This window comes from Chenopodium album, chromosome 13 (genome assembly GCF_948465745.1).
Source record: "Chenopodium album chromosome 13, dcCheAlbu1.1, whole genome shotgun sequence".
Taxonomy (NCBI): Eukaryota; Viridiplantae; Streptophyta; class Magnoliopsida; order Caryophyllales; family Amaranthaceae; genus Chenopodium; species Chenopodium album.
The window spans coordinates 37,202,402-37,222,796 of NC_137846.1; the positions used below are offsets into that span (position 1 = coordinate 37,202,402).

The 20,395-nt window shown below is 41.1% G+C and overlaps 1 protein-coding gene across 1 annotated transcript; it reads left to right on the forward strand.

The window, feature by feature from the left end:
- Window positions 1-16,016: 16,016 nt before the first annotated feature.
- Window positions 16,017-16,502, forward strand: LOC145575470 (uncharacterized). The gene has a single exon (XM_081633338.1). It carries the CDS (start codon window positions 16,017-16,019, stop codon window positions 16,500-16,502), a length of 486 nt encoding a protein of 161 aa, XP_081489464.1.
- The last annotated feature ends 3,893 nt before the right edge of the window (window positions 16,503-20,395 follow it).

Sequence of the window (20,395 nt, forward strand, 5' to 3'; positions counted from 1 at the left end):
TTGATTTGTATGATAGTCATAACCAAGATTAGGGGTTTGCATAGAAAGCATAGAATATAACACATTAGCAATAGAATCAAGCCTAGCATGAATGGTTGACAAATAAAAAGTAGAAAGAGTAGGAGAGGGGGAAGGAATAGGCATACCATCCGGTTCAACTGTGGGAATAGTTTGAACATTCGATGAGAAAGCATTGGTTGAGCGGCTTCTTGTATGATTCGTCCTTCGTCAAATAGAAGGATCAATATCTCGGACCGAAGGCCTCCAAGACAAGGAATCTTTCTCTTTCGGTCGGGAAGTTGCCTCTTTGCAGGGGATTAAGAACCATTCTTTAATCCGGGAAACTTTCCAAATGAAAACATCATCCATTCTCATACGATCAAGAAACTTTTGGTTCACAAGGGCGGAGATGTTGAGGAAATGAGAAGAAGATTTCTCTCGAGGATCAATAATTGGGGAAAGCTCATTTAACAAAGTCTTATAGTCGTCATTGATGCAAAGAGCTAGGATAGAAATCATCCCTCCCAATTAGATGTTCCCCGATAGGCTAACTCCATCACTGATATCCAAAAATCGATTGATCAAATGCTCCGTGAAATCCACTAGCTCAATCTCAAAGTCGTTTTGGTCGGCTATCAACAACCAACAAAGCTCTTCTCGGGATATAGCTCCCAAAGAGTCCTTGGAGCAAAGAGCGTAAGTGAGGAGACGGTTGAAATACCGCATAGCCGGATGAATCATGGAACGGTAATGGAATTTTGAGGCTCATTCTTTCCTTCCTCCGAGATACTTCTCCACTAACGTTGCTCAATATATCCATGGTCATTTGCCATTCCACTATGCGCCGGATAGATAAAATGATCCGCGTCCTCGGCCCATGGAAACTTGAAGTACGAACATAGTTGAGAATCCGTCAATGAGTGATCATGATTGAAAAGTTGGAAAGTCAAAATCCTTGAAGAATCTTCACCCGGCTCTCGGACTACTTCAAGAGAAGAAAGAAATTCATAGGTCACCCTAGCATAAGTAGGGGCGCTCAAATAAAAAAACTCAAAAATATCAAGGCCCTTTGCAAGAAGCCGAACGTCCTCATCTATTCCGACAAACTTGGTTGTTGCTTGATCGTAGAATCTTGTTGGTCTTAGCTTCCTCTTGGATAGACACTTGAAACGATCCCAATGTGATTCTTTAGAATGTTCAATGCCGTATGTCTCTTCTACCTCAGGTGGAGGTGGAACAACATGCCTAGATTTGCTTGAACTTGATCTTGCCCGCTTCTTTTGACGGATAGGAGCCATCTACAAGAAGGAAAACAAGCCAAGAGAAAAACTTAACATTTATCGCATTTCAATAATAAGCATAAGTAATTGCTCAAGAATCAAGCACAAATGCAATTATCTCAAAATAGAAGCAAGATATGGCTATATATGAACAATGCCATTAACATAGAATCATGAATTTGAAGCAAGTAGGCATGGATTAAAGGCAAAATTGAACATAAGAGACTAAATTAAGAATCAAATTGAGCAAAATAATCTCAAACCATAATAAAGAATACCCATGAGAGAGAAAATGACCAACAATGGTGATTCAAGTATTCAATAAAATTATACAAAGTTATCATGAAAAACTTCAATTCAACACTCAATGACATCATTCAACACAAATTACAAGTTAAAAGAACCAACAATGGAGTTCTACTGTGAAAGCAAAAACAAGGGTTACAAGCTTGAACAATGAGGAAGAAGATGATTAGAAAATAAGAAATTATACCTCAATGAAGCCTTGAATTACTTGCAAATTGCCCAAAATGAAGATTTAAGAACACATGGATCACCCAAAGACAAGTTCCAAACCTCAACACAAAGCTTTAGAATTCGAAAAATAACCCAAAAATTTCAAAATTGGGTTCGAAAATTTGGAAATATTTTGGTTAAAATTCGAAAATGTGATGTGTTTAATGTAATTTGTGATGAATTGATATTAAAAAGGGTGAATAAGCTTAAGTTTTCAAAGAGATTTATGGTTTTGAAAGCAATGTAATAGGAGAGGAATGAAGGGGAGGTCGAGGAGAGAGAATGGAGTGAAGAAAGGAGGATAGGGGAATGAAAAAGGGGCGAAGAAAAAGGGGGAGCTGCTGGCGACGGTACGTGCGCGCAGGGGTTGGTGTGTGCGCATCGTCGACAGTAAGGGGGGGATGTTTGGCACGAGGCTTGGGGCTACAAAATAGGCCAAAACGCTGCCTACCTGGTGCGTGCGCGCAGCCAGGAGGTGTGTGTGCACCAGGTAGGGGCTGGGGGGGCTGATTCTCGCTTGAGACGCACAAAAAGCTTGCCAAAGTTCTGACCCCTATGGTGCGCGCGCAGGGATGGGGTGCGTGCTCACTAAGGGGGTACGGGGGTGGTTCAAAAACCGTCAGATTTTGTCAAAGTTAGTGTAAATTTCTAACCCCTTTGGTGCGTGCGTGCATGCAACCTATGATGTGCGTGCACCAAGCAAGAATATCTCGGCCATGTATATACTCTCGTGTTTGCATAATGAGATAGTTGAATGCGCATTCGAAGAAGAGTAGAAAATCAATAAAAATGCAAACATGAGAGCATAAAACCCCAATAAGCTTTTCCACCTAAACTTAACCAAACCTCGTGAAATCTTGAAATAACACCAAAATTGTTGGAAATTTTCTTCGATCTAATCTCATGGTACCTAAAATCAAGTGAACAAACAAAAATAAATAGATAAAGAAAAATTCTCAAGGATAAAAGAAATATATAAAATGGTAAAATCAAAAGAAAAAGGTTAGAAAACCGCGTTGCCTCCCGGGTAGCGCTTGTTTAATGTCATAGTTCGACATCCTCCACCAACTAAGGTGGTTGTCGGAGATGCAATGATTAAACAAGGCCAACAAAAGCACCGTCAAAATACTTCTTGAGAAGATGGCCATTGACCTTAAACAAAGAAGAAGAATCCATCATTGAGACCTCTACAACACCACTTGGAAAAACATTCTTGACCAAATAGGGACCGCTCCATCTTGACATGAGCTTTTCGGGAAACAACTTCATTTTTGAATTGTAGAGAAGAAACTAATCGCCAACACAAAAATATTTCTTCTCAATAAGCTTGTCATGTGTTTCCTTGGAACGAGCTTTGTACACACTAGCACAATCATAAGCATCGAACCGAAGCTCCTCTAGCTCAGGAAGATCTAACCACCTTTTCTCCCCCGCACTTGCCAAGTCAAAATTTATCTTCTTGATTGCCCATAAAGGATGGTGTTCAATTTCAACCGGGAGATGGCATGACTTGCCATAGACTAGGCGGTATGGAGTGGTACCTGTGCGGGTCTTGAAAGCCATTCGATAGGCCCAAAAAGCATCATCCAACTTATCCGACCAATCTTTTCGATTTCTCTTAACCGTCTTTTCAACGATGAGCTTGATTTGACGATTAGAGACTTCCACTTGACCGCTCGATTGGGGATGATATGGGAGACCGAATCTTTGATGGACTCCATGCTTCCTCAACATCTTTTGAAAGGCATGGTGAATAAAATGAGAACCGTTGTCGCTTATCACCGCCTTTGGTACCCCAAATCTTGGAAAGATTATCTTCTTAAGCAAATTTATAACCATCTTGTGGTCGTTAGTTGGGGAGGCAATGACCTCGACCCACTAAGACAAGTAATCAACCGCCACAAGGATATATTGATTTCCGAAAAATGAGGGAAACGACCCCATAAAATAAATACCCCATACATCAAACACTTCCAACTCGAGTATGTGTAGTTGAGGCGTTTCATTTCGCATGTCTTTACAAAGCCCCATGAGTCCTTACAGAGATGTGGCCATCATAGACCGCAATGAAGGACCTTAGTGGCGGTCTTAAAGACACCCATATGGCCCCCGCTTGGATCTGAATGGCACATTTTCAAAACACTAGGCACCTCTTCGTTTGGCACACAACGTCTAAGTAAGCCATCGAACCCCTCGCTTGTATAAGATGGGATCATCCGACACATAATGCCTTTCCTCTCTCTTGAGCTTTTTCCTTTGCTTCATAGCATACAAGAAGTCATCAAGCATACTATCCTAAATTGAAGAACCATCATCATGAGTTTAAGAATCTTCTAAACGAGAAAGATGGTCCGCCACAACATTTTCCCCTCCTCTTTTATCCCTAATCTTAATGTCAAAGGTTTGGAAGTCAAGAACCCACCGGATCAACCTTGGCTTGGACTTTTTCTTAGCAAAAAGATACTTAAAAGCCGCATGATCCGTGAAGACAATGGTCTTGGAACCCAATATATAACAATAGAACTTCTCAAAAGCATGAACTATAGCCAAGAATTCCTTCTCCGTTGTAGTGTAATTCCGTTGAGCTCCATTTAGAGGCTTGGACATATAATAGATCACATGAAGTTTATTGTCCACTCTTTGACCCAAGACACCTCGTATAGCCGAATCACTTGCATCACACATCAACTCAAATGGTAAATCCCATCTTGGAGCTTGAATAATAGGAGTAGAGATTAAAGCATTCTTCAACTTATTGAATGCCTCCAAACACTTATCATTAAATACAACCTCGACATCTTTTTGAACAAGATCATTGAAGGGTTTTGCAAAGAGCGAGAAATCCTTGATAAATCTTCTACAAAACCCGGCATGCCCTAAGAAAGATCTCACTCCATTTACATTCACCGGAGGTGGAAGCTTTTCAATGACTTCAATTTTAGGTTTATCCACCTCTATCCCCTTGTGAGAGATCTTGTGGCCAAGGACTATGCCTTCCTCCACCATGAAGTGACATTTCTCCCAATTCAAGACCAAGTTCACCTTCTCACACCTTGCAAGACATTTTTCAAGGTTTTCAAGGCATGCCTTAAATGAAACACCACCTACGGAGAAGTCATCCATAAAAACCTCCATCTCCTCTTCCAACATATCTCTAAACATACTCATCATGCATCTTTGAAATGTCGCGGGAGCATTGCAAAGGCCGAACAACATTCCCCTATAAGCAAGTGTACCATATGGACAAGTGAAGGTTGTTTTGTATTGGTCATCAAGGTGGATAGGGATTTGGAAAAATCCCGAATAACCATCAAGAAAACAATAGAACTTGTGCATTGTTAGTCTCTCAAGTATTTGATTAATAAAAGGAAGGGGGAAATGATCTTTCTTTGTAGATGTTTTTAGACGTCAATAGTCAATACAAATCCTCCATCCCATGACTTTCCTCATCGGAATGAGCTCACCTTTCTCATTCTCAACGACGTTCATACCACCCTTCTTTGGGACAACGTGAACGGGAGAGACCCACCTAGAACTAGAAATGGGGAATATGATTCCCGCATCCACAAGTTTGGTGATCTCCTTCTTTACTACCTCTCCCATTTGGGGGTGTAGCTTTCGTTGTCTCTGAATAGAAGGTAAAGCACCCTCCTCAAGAGTTATGTGAGGTGTACATAAAGCGGGGCTTATACCTTTGAGGTCATCAATGGTATAAACCAAATCACTTCGGTGCTTCCTTAAAACACCACACAACTTTTTATCTTGATGCTCACTCAAAGAAGAGCTAACAATCACGGGAAAAGTGGAGTTGGGTCCCAAAAATTAATACCTAAGGTGTGATGGAAGAGGTTTGAGCTCTACCATTGGAACACCTTTACCTTCCTTCGATGTTTCCACTTGCAACACTTCTAGGCTAGAAATTCTAAAACACATTTGCTCTTCAACATCCTCAAAGCTTTCATTGAGCACATCTTCATACAAAGCCATCTCCTTGCTAGGAGTACCTATCTTTTCCTTATTCAACAAAACATTCTCAAGACCATCGTTAGAAGTGAGCAATTGCTCATGCATAGAAGACACAACATGATCGAGAGAATCAATAAACATGCAATTTTTTAAAGAAGAACTTGGATACTTCATGCTATCATTCAAGTCAAATTCTATCACCTCATCCCCTACTTTGAGTGAAATTTTAGCACTTTTCACATCTATCAAAGCACCCGAAGTAGCAAGGAATGGTCTCCCTAGAATGATAGGAATATTAGCATCTTCGTCCATCTCAAGCACCACAAAATCTACCGAAAATAACAAATTTCCCAACCCTCAAAGGAACATCCTCTACCTTACCCTTAGGAAACTTAATTGACCTATCGGCCAATTGCAAAGTGATGTTAGTAGGTAAGAGTTCCCCTAGCTCAAGTCTTTGGTACACCGAATATGGCATAAGGCTAACACTAGCTCCTAGGTCACACAAGGCATTCTCAATTTGCATATTATAAATGGCACAAGGGATGGAAAATTTTCCAAGGTCTTTTAGCTTAGGTGGCATCTTGTACATTATGATTGCACTACAATACTCGATCAAGTTCACCGTCTCTACACCATCACAAGTCCACCTACCACTCAAAATGTCTTTGAGGAATTTTACGTTGTTGGACATTTGGGTGACAACTTCGGTAAATGGTAGAGAAAGCTGAAGCTGCTTGAGCATGTCAATGAATCTTCCAAATTGTTCATCTATCTTGTCTTTCATGAATTTTTGTGGATAAGGAATCTTGGGTTTCACAATTTCTTTCTCCACTGTCACCTCACTAGGCTTCTCAATCTCAACCTCACTCAAAGATGCACCATCTCTATCATCTTCAACCAAAACCTCTTTTGTGCCCTCTTTGGTCTCACTGTTCCTAAGCAAACTCTCCTCAAGAACCTTACAACTCCTTGTGACAATAGCATTGACCGGTCTCTTGGGATCTAGGCCTTGGGAAGGTAAAGAAGAAGAACTAGCATGGTCTTTCAAAGCATTAGCAAGTTGAGAAATTTGGTTTTCAATCATCTTATTATGAGTCATCATTTCATTAAATTTCTTATCACTTACGGTCATGTAAGTGTTCAACAACTTCGTTTGATTTTCAATGATTTCTTCCAAATTTGTTCTATGCGAAGAAGAAGAGGATTGAACATAGGAATTACCATTTTGGGCCTTTGGAGCAAATCCGGGTGGAGGTTCTCTTTGAGCATTTGTTTTGAAAATTGCCTCTACCTTGATTGTTCCAATTACCCCTATTTTGATTTTGACCATAACCTTGATTATGGTTACTGCATAGGATAGCTCCCGCTGAACTATCGCCCAGCTCCCAAGGTGCGCACTCATGGCCGAGAGAACAACTGTGAGCGGCTCACCAGCCCGATGGAGTCAGCCCGCATAGCATACCAGGTCGAACTCTCCACAAAGGAGATGGTACACCTATAAATAGAGGGTCAAGTACAACGAAAAAGAGGTTAGACACACAAGTTATTATACTCTCTACATCTCTCTAAGTACACTTTCTCTCTCTAAACACTTTCTAACTTAGGCATCGGAGGAGGGTTCCTCGAGCCACCCCCGAGGGCAGTTACGTGTGTTGCCTTGTCTAAGTTGTCGACGGGGCCCAACTCACCCACCAGAACCCTTGGATCCATACCTAGAACAATTGGCGCTAGAAGGAGGGGAAGGATCATCTAACCTGAGGTTCACCAACTGAGTTAGGGACTAGTTGACAAACCACCATGGCCGGGGAGGAAGCTGTACAAACGCCCATACCCAAGGCCAATGACGCCAACCAAACACCACAAAAAACACCACCAGCAACCATCGATCTCAAAGGATCCGCCGAGAAACCCAAATCCACCATCTCATAAAAATCCAACCCCATTGGATCGACGTCTGCTGCAGCTAAAGCAGGGTCGAAACCAGTCGATCCGGTAGGATTTATTTCCATTTTCAAATACGGTATGCCATTGACAGGCGCGAACAATGAACCCATTATTTCAGCACCCATAGCCCAAAAACTGCAGCCTGTAAAATTGCTAGCCATTCTACAAAACCTCTCTAAGTTCAGTAAGGAGCAGTTGGTAACGATGACGGCAGTCCTTGCTAACTTTTGTAAGGGAGTGAGCTCGTCACCAGTAGCAGCAGGTGCAGAACCAGCGGTGAAGAAGGCAACACCCACAACCCTCACTCATATTTGGGCGGTTTGCTACTGGGCTCACCATTCAGAGCGTATATGGGGCGTAAGAGGTAAAGCGCACGAGTTCATCAAGGCAGATGAGACTGACAGGGCGATGCTGAGTAGGAAGGCGCCAAACGACCCAGTTAAGCAGGCAGAAGTCACCCGGGAAGAAAACACAGCCAAGGCTGACCAGCCCTGTAAAGCTAAACAAGGTCGCAGAGAGGCGGATCGAGCTGTTGGGATGAGAAGGTCAGATCCGAAGAGAGGAGGAAGAGCTGGAAGGTTCGATCAGTATACCCCGCTCACTCACTCGAGGTCCCACATCTTCAGCGTAAACAAAGCTGACAATAAGAAGCAGAGACCCCCGAGGATGGTTAATAGGAATCGTGATCCCAGCAAGTGGTGTGACTTCCATAGGGATCATGGCTACACAACCGAAGAATGCACACATCTGAAAGATAACATAGAAGATCTAGTTAGGAGTGGGTACCTGAATCAGTTCAAACAGCATGTTGATCTCCCCAAAAGAAGAGACGAGGAAAGAACAGGCCGTGACCGCAGAGGAGGTCACAAGGGTCCCGCTGAGGATAGAGACAGAGATAGCAAGATAGAAGGCAGGGTGTATGTGATCAGTGGTGGACTAGTACATGGGGGAACAGTGAACAAGGCACGATCAGACCTACGGGCAATGATACACCATATAAACTATAATGAGAAACGCAGGTGGCCACCTCTTCCCCCGAAGCCACGAGCTACATTTTATGAGTATGACTAAAAGGGCATAATCTATCCTCATGATGATCCTCTAGTGGTGACGATGAGAATTGCAAATTGGGAAGTGGACCGAATACTGATAGATGGTGGCAGCTCAACCAACATCATATATATTAGCGCGTTCAAAGAGCTGAAGTTAGACAAGAAAGATCTAAAAAGGGTGAGTTATAAAGTAACCAGGTTTAACGGGCTTGGACTGACCCCGGAGGGTATAATCGAGCTCTCAGTCCGAGTAGGTGAAAGGTCAAAAAGGCGCGATGTTCCTGGTGATAGAATCTCCTTCACCTTACAATGTGATCATGGGAAGGCCGTTCATCCACAAGATCGGCGGAGTGGTTTCCACCAATCATCTTGCCATGGCTTACACAACTAATGAAGGGCGGTCGACAAAGCTCAGGGGAAGCCAGAAGACGGCTCAACAATGTTACTTAACTGCTCTAAAGCAGCCCGCTAGGACCAGACAGCAGCCTATCTTAGAGCAAAGGTCCATGGAGCAAGCCGAGAAAAAGTCAAGAAAAAGGAAGTGCGAAGAATATCACAGGGAGAAGGAAAAGCAGAAGCTAGCCACAAAACATTTTGAGCCTACAAAGGAGGAAATGGGTAGATCGCTTCCCAGTGGGGAGCATGTTACAATTGAGCTCACAGAAGGTGATCCTTCGAGAACAGTGAAAATTGGAAAGGACATTGATCCTGGAGTGGGGGTACACTCTTAGAATTGCTGAGAAAGAACAAAGACATCTTTGCATTTTCAGCAGATGAGATGCCCGGAATTGACCCTGCAGTCATGGTCCACAGGTTAAATGTGAGAGAAGATATTAAGCCACTAAGGCAGAAGAAACGATGCTTCTCCACAGAAAAAAAACAGGCAATCCAGGAAGAAGTGGAAAAACTCTTGGAAGCTGGATTCGTTGAGCCTTGTGACTACCCGGAGTGGCTAGCAAACGTGGTCATGGTGAAGAAGGCAAATGGCCAGTGGAGGATGTGTGTTGATTTCACATATCTCAAAAAAGCTTGCCCAAAAGACTGTTACCCGCTGCGCAAATCGATCAGCTGGTAGATTCAACCAGCGGGCACGCCCTGCTAAGATTCATAGATGCGTTCTCTAGGTACCATCAGATCAGCTTACACAACCCAGAACGGCAGAAAACCGCATTCATCACCGAGGGGGGAGTGTACAATTACATAGCTGTGCCCTTCGGGTTAAAAATTGTCGTAGCTACTTTTCAGAAGACAATGGATAGAGTGTTCATGCACCAGAAGGGTAGGAATGTTGAGGTATACGTGGACGACTCAATTGTCAACAGCGTCACGCAAGAAGGACATATCATGGATCTAGAGGAAACATTTGCCACCCTATATTAGTACAACATCAAACTTAACCCGAAGAAATGTGTCTTCGGGGTGAGTTCGGGAAAATTCTTAGGCTTCCTGATCAGTGAGAGAGGGATAGATGCAAACCCGGAGAAGGTTGAAGAAATCTTAAGCTTACCTGAGCCTATGTGCATTAAGGATATCATGCGGCTAATAGCCAGAATGGCAGCACTAACTAGGTTCATCAACAAGTCGGCCGACAAAGCTTTACCGTTCTACCAGCTGCTGACAGGGAACAGGGAATTTAAATTTGGAGCCGCAGAAAAAGAAGCCTTTGAGGGCATCAAGGAGCATCTGACTAAGCTCCCAACAATGATTAGCCCGGCGCTGAAAGAAAAATTACAATTGTACATTTCTGCGTCAATTTAAAAAATCGCAGCCGTTCTCCTGGTAGAAAGACAAAAGCAGCAAAGGCCAATATACTTTGTGATCCATGTGCTGACTGAGGCCGAGCAAAGGTACCCATTGGCGGAGAAGATGGCTTTTGCGGTGGTAACTACAGCAAGGAAGTTGAAACCATATTTTGATGCGCACATAATACAAACCCTCATAGATCACCCATGATGAGTCTATTTTATATATATATTTATTCCCTGTTCCCACGGTCATATTTGTGCTTATTTGAGCTCTACGGAGCTATTTTTATTACTAATATACGTTTTCTAGTGTTTTTGTAGAGTTGGTATTATTTTGTAGGAATTTGCAGATTTATAATAATTCCCGAGCTTATTTAAGCCACTACAAAAATATTAGAGGCGGAGCGTATTTTATGACCGTATATTTAAAGCCCAAGATCGAGTTAAAGGAATTTAATTCGAGATTCGAGAGATGAGAATTAATATTAAGGCCTAGTTTCAATAGGCAGTTTAATTTATAAATGGTTAAGTCGAGATTCGAGAGATGAGATTTAATACCGGTAAATTAATTCTGTGATTGTAATACGTAGCGAAAGCCCTTTATGATCTGATTAATTAATGCATTGATGATTGATTATTGTGTTTTACCCTGGAATATTGTTTATTAGTGAACCTATGCCCTAGGCTTTATTATTATTGATTTCTTCCTTAATTATTCTCTTTACTCATAATCTTCGTAGTATAGTTTGTATTCACAACAAATATTGGTTACTTTAATAATTTGGATTATAATAATTAATTAGGAATAGAAAGACCAGTTTTTCTGTGGATTCGACCCTACTTTCCTACCTACTTTAGTTAGAGGACTTAGGTAATTACTTTTGATTAGGTGATACGACTTTAGCCTGTCAAAAATTTGGCGCCGTTGCCGGGGAAACAGTTTTATTTTTATTTCTAGTTGTTATTAGAGTCTAAATTATTATTTTTTTATTTATTTTTTTCCCCCTTTTATTCCTTATGAGTTGAAAATACCCATGCTTACACTACAAGAATTATATGATTTTTATGTAGCACCTGACTACTGTTGTTGTCAACGTCTTTGTCATGAAAATCCTGAATGCCCTTATAGTGAGTTTTTTGTGCGTGCTCTTGATGATTTTAGAGTCTTTCCATTAACATATGATCATATTCGAAAACGATTAGTTGCTAATGAAAGTTATTGGAAGGCTCTTGATGAAAAAGTCTATGGACACTATAATAATACGAATGTTATTGAGGATGAAGAACCACTGGTCATAGAATTTGTGGTTGAAAAATCATTGGTAAACGAATCGGTGATTGAAAAATCATTAGTTATAGAAACGGTGGTTAATAATTTCTTTGTTGGTGATGAGGTTATTTGTGAGGGTAAAATTTTCAAGTCATTATTGGATGATAAAGACAATGACTACCTCCATGATCGTTCTATTAATTCTAAATTTTTACCGGAGGAAGTAGAAGGTTGTGGTGTATTTTCATCTCTTTCTTTTGATTTTTCCTTCTACCTTGAGTTCTCTTTATGTGCTCCTAATCTTTTCTTTGTAGGGATTAATGTGCTTGCAATTAAGCCCTATATAGTTCTTAATGAAATGTTTGCAGGAGCGTTTGATAAGTTACTCAAGGCATTGAATTCTTCCGATTGAGAGGAGGAGTATGGTCGAGCGGGACCTTGATAAACTAGCGCTTTGCGGGAGGCAACCCGTATTTTGTTGCCTTTTATTTATTTATTTATTTATTTATTTTCGTGTGTTTTCTTTTTGTTTTGTTTTAGAGAGGCAGAGGAGAGTATATCTTATATTTGTGGGAGTGTGATTTTGTGCAGAGATGACTAGAAAAGTTGAGAAAAGATCGAAGGGCTAAAGAAATTCCGGGGCAATTAGCAGCAACAAGCTGCCCCGTCAAATTAGTAGCACGGGCCCGGTCGGGCAGAGCTCGGCCCGATCGGGCGCGAGAGCGGTCTGCAGAATTTGTCTACTTCGATAGGCCATAACTTTTGCATTTCTTATCGGATTTTGGCGTGTGACCTATTGTTGAAAAGCTCTTCAAGTCTACTTTCCAATGCAATTAAAATCACTGCATTATGATTTATAGATCAAAAGTTATGATCAGAATAGTGCACCTGACTCAAATTTAGACTTTTTCCCACTAACACTTTGTTTCATTCTTGCCCAAATTTGTTCCAAAGAGATGCATTGCAATCCTTGAGGCTTTGGTGAAATTGATGTGGTGATGATGATGAGTAGTCACCTTGACTACTAGCTTCCCTTTAAGACAATGAGGACATTGTCCAATTTAGCTTGGGGGGAGGTTCTCGTGTTCGCATGGTATATCTTTCACTTTCTCTCTTTTTAATTTTTTTTTTTCTTTTGGTGTGCTTAGTATAGATTTTATTGCTTTCTTAGGTTAGTTTTATTCCAATGAATCATGAATCATGAATCATGCTTCCCTGTGCCCCTTGATTAAAATTTTTTGAAATTGTTTTGATTCTTGGTTTTTGATGATAAATATTGTGGATTAGTTGATCATGATTTGAAGTTTAATTGCTTGGATTACTAAACATGCGTCAATTTTGTCCAACTACTTGTGAATATAGTGCTTGACTAGTTGATTTGGTTAGGAATGTGTGTTTAGTTCCTGGTATGTCAATGAATTTGAGTATTGGTTTGCAACTATGAGTAGTGTTTCATAACTCACTATTATGCACATGTGGAGGACGAAGGCATTTGTTCTTTAAGTAGCCTTCAGATGATTTTAGATACATTTATTGTTCCCTTCTTGCTACCCACGTTGTTGCCTTGACTTTTTATTATTTTTAGCCACATTACAAGCCATGTTTGCCCCATTGGTTACTAGTCCCAAGCTTGGCTTGGGGGAGCTATTAGTGAGTGAGGTGAGGGCGTTTTTAGTGTGCACATTATTTGCACAGTTTGGGTGGGTTTGAGAAGTTATTTGTTCTTGATCGTATTTTATTTTTGATGAGTTTAAAAGTTGAATTTTCTTGAAAAAAATAAAGTATGATGATATGAAAAAAAAAAGGAAGTTCGAAAAAAATTATAAAAAAAGTGAAAAAAAAGAAAGTGAACTTCTAATCAAAAAAATAAAAAAAAAGAGCAAAAAAAGAAAAAAATGTTTAATGTTCAAATGTTCTAAGTGAAGGTTGATCAAAAGAAAAAAAAATAAAGTTGAGTTTCAATGAAAATATTTCAAGTATAATAGCAAAGTTTGTTTATTCACTCATGTTCTACATTGTTATATTTTTTATGAGTGAAATTGTAAGTGTTGGGATTGTTTATATTGTTTGGTTTGGTGGATTTTGTTGGAGTTGGTTATGTTGCAGATGTTGATCATTATTTATTTTGATCATTGGTTTTATTAGGATTTGGCTCCCTTTAAGCATAGCTTTTCTCTCACATATTCCCAAATTTATCCTACCCTTTCACCCTAGCCTTACATTACAAGCTTTAAAAGACCTTTTGACCTTGTGCATAGAGTTGTGTAAATGTGAAAGTGTTGTTTATCAATGCAAGTTATGACTTGACATATTCCGAGTCGACTATTAGGTTGAGTGTATGTCTTTTTAAACACACGAGTGTTGTGAGTTTGGGAGGGCATTGTTCACAAAAGGGGTTGGTTGGAGAGCGATTGAGTACATCTTTTACTCGCCACATGAATGAGAGTTGAGTGTGTGAGCACTAGTCTTGAATTCTATATGCTCTTGTGGTTTGCTCTATTTGACAATTTTTAAGGAAGATTGGTAGTTAGATGGATTTGATTGGTTGACTTTGATACACATTTGTCGTATTTACCTTGAATTATATTTATTGATTTTAATAGTATTTGGGGTGAAGTATTGATTTATTTATTCATTGCTTTGCTTAGGGACAAGCAAAGGTTTGGCTTGGGGGAGTTTGATGAGTCTATTTTATATATATATTTATTCCCTGTTCCCACGGTCATATTTGTGCTTATTTGAGCTCTACGGAGCTATTTTTATTACTAATATACGTTTTCTAGTGTTTTTGTAGAGTTGGTATTATTTTGTAGGAATTTGCAGATTTATGATAATTCCCGAGCTTATTTAAGCCACTACAAAAATATTAGAGGCGGAGCGTATTTTATGACCGTATATTTAAAGCCCAAGATCGAGTTAAAGGAATTTAATTCGGTGATTAAGGGCTCGATTAGTAAAGAAGTCCAATTATAAGCTACTATTACGGACCAAGTAATGAAGCCACAAAACATATGACAAACAATAAAGGTCCAAGAGTAAACAAGAAGGTTCAAGGAATAAGCCCGTATAATATCACATCAGGTCTGTTGGACATAAAATGGAGGGCCCGATCGGGCGGCCCAATGCTCGATCGGGCGAGTGTGTTGCAGTTTTCTTGCTCAAGTCGGTTTGCTACAGCTTTGGGCCCATTGATAATATCCATCTTTCACGGTTAAAGGAGAGGAGCATGCTTGTGGGCTATTTTTATTTGGGCTTGCTAAGTTTGGGTTTTGTTTGCTGATGATGTCGGTGTAATAGTAGTAGTTGATTGGGAATCAAATTGCTTTTCCTTTCTTTTATAAAAGGAGGGAGTTACGTAGGTTTTTATCTAGCTTTTATTTAGGAGTTTTCTGAGTTTTTAGTCTTGGTCTTAGTTTTAGTTTTTAAGTTAGTTTTCTTTTCTCTTTTTACTCTCTAACTTTTCTCTCTCTCCCTTAATTAAACTCTTAGTATTATTTTTCTCTCTTGTTTCTCTCTCTACAACTCTTGGTTTAATCTCAGTTATTTATTTTACTTCTTCTATCATGTCTTGTTTAATTGCTTTGTTTAGTTTATATTTAATTATGCGTGAGTAGTTTTCTCTCTATGGTTTATGGGGATCCATAAATAACATGAAGGGGTAATTTATTATTATTGATTGTCAGTGCTAGATTAATTTCCTATTGATTGATTTAATACTATGCAATTAGATTAGCGCTGGTTTAATTGTATGAGTTACGCAATATTGATTCGAGAGATGAGAATTAATATTAAGGCCTAATTTCAATAGGCAGTTTAATTTATAAATGGTTAAGTCGAGATTCGAGAGATGAGATTTAATACCGGTAAATTAATTCTGTGATTGTAATACGTAGCGAAAACCCTTTATGATCTGATTAATTAATGCATTGATGATTGATTATTGTGTTTTACCCTGGAATATTGTTTATTAGTGAACCTATGCCCTAGGCTTTATTATTATTGATTTCTTCCTTAATTATTCTCTTTACTCATAATCTTCGTAGTATAGTTTATAATCACAACAAATATTGGTTACTTTAATAATTTGGATTATAATAATTAATTAAGAATAGAAAGACCAGTTTCCCTGTGGATTCGACCCTACTTCCCTACCTACTTTAGTTAGAGGACTTAGGTAATTACTTTTGATTAGGTGATACGACTTTAGCCTGTCAACCCACTGGAGAAAGCATTACAAAAAATGGACAGATCAGGCAGACTCTTTAAGTTGGCCATTGAGCTCTTCGAGTATGAGTTCGAGGTCAAACCTACGGCAGCTATCAAAGCGCAAGCCCTAGCAGACTTCATCGTGGAAGCCTCGTACAAGGAGAAAGAAGATGATATTGGAATCTGGAAGGTAGAGGTAGATGGATCATCAGACCAAACAGGGAGCGGAGCAGGGATCGTAATGACATCCCTAGAGGGAAATGTATTTGAGTATGCCATTAAGTTCAAATTCGAGGCATCAAACAACGAGGCAGCTATGGCAGGCCTGCGTATGAGTATCGCAGCCGGAGCCAAGAAAGTCCATCTGCAAACTGACTCTCAGCTTCTCGCCAGTCAGCTGAGGGGGGAATATGAGATTAGGGAATCCACAATGTTGAAGTATGTAACCAAGGTAAAGGATCTGGCAGCTCAGCTAGTTCACTTCCAGATAGACTTGGTCCCTAGAGCGGGAAACTCCTAGGCTGATGCGTTATCAAAGTTAGCTAGTTCCACCCTGCAGAGCCTCACAAGGATAGTGATGGTGGAAGTCCTGGAGTAAAGCAGCATCGCCGAAAAAGAGCAGGTCAACTGCATCGGACAGCAACGAGCTTGGTTCACAGACATACTGGCATACAAAGTTAATGGCTCGCTGCCGGACGATGAATTGCAAGCTAAGAAAGTGAAGAAAGACGCTAACTGGTACGTGGTGATGAATGTGGAGCTCAACAAGAAGGGCTTCTCAAAACCACTGCTAAGGTGTATTCTAGAGTGGGAGCAGGAGAAAATCATGGAAGAAGCACACTCAGGAATATGTGCCAACCGCATTGGTGGAAAGGCATTGGGAGTAGAAGCTCTTAGAAGGAGTTCATACTGGCCAACTCTGACGCAAGACGCACTGGCATATGTGAAAAAGTGTGACAAGCGTCAAAAATATTCCCCAGTCATAAACCAGCCAGCAAATGATCTGACCCCAATCTTCAGCCCGATCCCGTTTGCCCAGTGGGTAATGGACATATTGGGACCCTTCACCACTGGGTCAGTGGGCAGGAAGTACCTCATAGAGGTAGTAGACTATTTTACCAAGTGGATAGAGGCCGAGCCCACTAAGTACATAAAGGCTACCCAAGTGCGGACGTTCATATGGAAAAACATCATCACAAGGTTCGGGGTGCCGCAATGCATAGTCTTTGACCATGGGTGCCAATTCGACTGCGACACCATCAAGGATTACCTGCAGGACATGGGCACCAAGTACGCAAGTGCCTCAGTCTGTCACCTGTAGAGTAATGGCCAAGCTAAACCAGCAAACAAGCTGATCTTAACAGCCCTGCAGAAGAAGCTGGAGGAGCACAAAGGCCTATAGGCTGACCGTTCCCAGAGGTGTTATGGGCAAACAGAACCACTAAGAAAGAATCCACTGGTAAAAGCCCTTTCACTCTAGCCTACGGGGCTGATGCAGTTGTCCCAGTGGAAGTACAAATTCCCAGCCTAGGATACAATACTATGAGCCACAAGGAAATGAAAAGCGCATGCTAAAAGAGCTAGACTTCCTGCCGGAAGTAAGGCTAAAAGCAACTCTCAAGCTGGCAGCCCAGAAGAGCAGGATTTCCAAAACTTTCAAAAAAAGAGTCAAGCACCGGGAGCTCCTGCCTGGAGACTTGGTCCTCAGAAGGACAGCAACAGTGGGAAGAGGAAACCAGCATGGAAAGCTGTCAGACGATTGGATAGGCCTCTTCATCATTCATGAGCAGGTAGGACCTGGTGCATTCCTCCTCGCAGATCAAGAAGGTCAGGCCTTAGGAATAGTTTCAATGCTGATGTGTTAAAGAAATATTTTGTTTAAAAAGGCAAGAAATTAAGTAGAACTGGGGATAATTATTTCAATTTTGCAAGAACTCTGTTTAGTTCATGTTATGTCAATTAAGGCATTTAAGCGATTTTAATTCAATGAAGTACGAGCATCTACGTGAGGAGTATATTTCATAAACTTGTTTAAATATATCATGCTTTAGCATCGTACACTAACATGCAGAAAAAAAAAAAGAAAGAAAGCATGCAAGTGCTGAAGGCAGAAAAGCACCTTAGCATAGAGCAGCGAAACAACGTTAAACGGCAAAAGAACATCCCTCCCTAAAATCTCACCTTCCCTACTCAAAGTAAAATAGGGCACCACCTCGAGGACGCCTGAGGGGGAGGCCTGGCACGTTCAATTTGAACAGGAAAGGGTAGTAAAAACGAAGAAGGATGAGCTGCGCGGGTAACACAAAGGTTCTATTAGTCCCACTCAGCTTACCTATTTGAGGGGGAGAAGGGGAGGAGATAGACATATAATAAGCCCTTACGAAGAGAAGTAGGAGGCACAAAGTAATAAGTCATTGCATAAACATGCTGAATGACAAAAACAACAAGTCACAGCATAAACAAGCTGAATGACATAAACATCAAGTCATAGTGAAATAAGCTAGATGACATAAACAAGCAGCCAAAAGCTGGTTGACACAAGTAAGTCCCAGCAAAGCAGACTGAATGATGCCAAACAGTCAAACAAGCAGCCAAAAGCTGGTTGACACAAGTAAGTCTCAGCGGAGAAGACTGAATGATGCCAAACAGTCAAACAAGCAGCCAAAAGCTGGTTGACATAAGTAAGTCTCAGCAGAGCAGACTGAATGATGTCAAACCGTCAACAATTGAATAAACTAGCCAATATGCAAGCAAGTCTCTACAAGAATTAAGCAGAGTACATGAAGCAAAAACATACAGTACAAACATGGTAGAAAGAGCAAAGCTCATCAAAGCTCCAGCTAAACATAGAAGAGAGCAAGAAGGTAAGAAAGCCCTCAGCAGCCAAATCAAGAAAACAGGGAGGCCCAACCTACGAGGCTTCACTGAGCGCAACAAAGGGGCTGTTGTGCTAAGGCCTAGGTACTACTACACCTTGGCTCAGCAGTAGGTTCAAACGAGCACGTAGACAAAAAAACAATCAGTGGACGAAATAGTAGAAAAATCATTAAGTACATACAACACAAAGCTGAACCCCTGCCCACCAGGAAAGGGTAAACATACAGCAAGTCATTTACAATATATGCAAAGTTGAGCCCTCGTCCACCAAGACGAGGAAACACACCGCAAAATAAGTCGAGGAAACATGAATTCAACTTATGCTAGACAGGCCCAGCAATAAAAGATAAAGTATTCTGAGAAGTCATAAGAAAATATAAACTTTGGCAGCTATACACCCCAAAGACAACAATAAATGCTACCTAGTTAACACGGATCTAGGTGGGGGAAACTTAGAGGAACCACTGGAGTAGGAAGGTGACAGCCGCCATTACCTTTATTGTCTACTAGCCAAAGACTCCACCCCAATAGCCGCAGCAACGTTAGGGCAGAGGGGAACCTCGAAGTTCAGCACGACATGGTTAGGAACCGTGTAGCTAACAACACGAGGATTGTCAGCGGGCAGCTCGAATAAGCTAGCGTCGCCAGCAGCCTCAATCTTTGCCCAGAAAGTGTTGAAACGAGCCTGTTGCTCCTCACCTTCACCATACAAACTGGTCACGCAGCGGGCATCAGCCTCCCATCCACCCTCGTGGCGATCAGCCAATAAATTAGCAAAAGCAGGAGAAAGCGCAAAGGCCTTAAGTGCCTACTTTCTAGCAGCTTCTAGCTTAGTTTTATGCCTAGCCCGCAGATTGGCAATCTCTAATTCTAATGTCTGCACCCTGGCTTGAGAAGTCTGCAGCTGCTCTTCGCAGCTCGCTAGTTTAGTCTGGGTGAGCTGAAATTCTCCTAACTAGAGCTGCAGGGCATCCGCCCTCTCCCTTAGAGGAGTCACCTGACTGACCATGGCATCCCTCTCAGTACGAGCCTACTGAACTTCCAAATTCTTCTGAGAAAGAATCAGGCCTTAATTCTGGTACTCCTTCTCCACTGTAAGCAAGGCATTGATAAGTCCCCAACAGACCTGACAAGCTACAGAAAGGCAGAGAAAGGAAAGAGGAAGCCAAAATAGAAATTAATTAAAGATAAAAATAAGGCAAGGCATTAACAAAAGAATAAGAAAAAGAAGAAAAAGAAACCAGAATCAGAGAAGAAAAGACTAAAAGCAAGGACTAACCTTTTGCAAGTCATGACAAGACGTAGCCGTAGGAAGACTGACCGAGCTGCGTGTAGAATCAGCGGGGAGACGAACTCCCCGAGTAAGACGATACCCCAAGGTACCACCCTTCTAGGGATCGTCCACGAATAAAGATTCATCAGCCCTCACGTTCATCTCAGGGCGAATAAAAGCATTCTCAGCTCCAGCAGGGCACAGCAAGGGACGAAGGTGGGCATCAATGGGGACCTCAGAAAATGAATGGGCCCAATAGGGCG

Bases quoted from the DNA above. Each gene is read 5' to 3' on its own strand.
- LOC145575470 (XM_081633338.1), top strand. From the start codon at position 16,017: ATGGACAGATCAGGCAGACTCTTTAAGTTGGCCATTGAGCTCTTCGAG.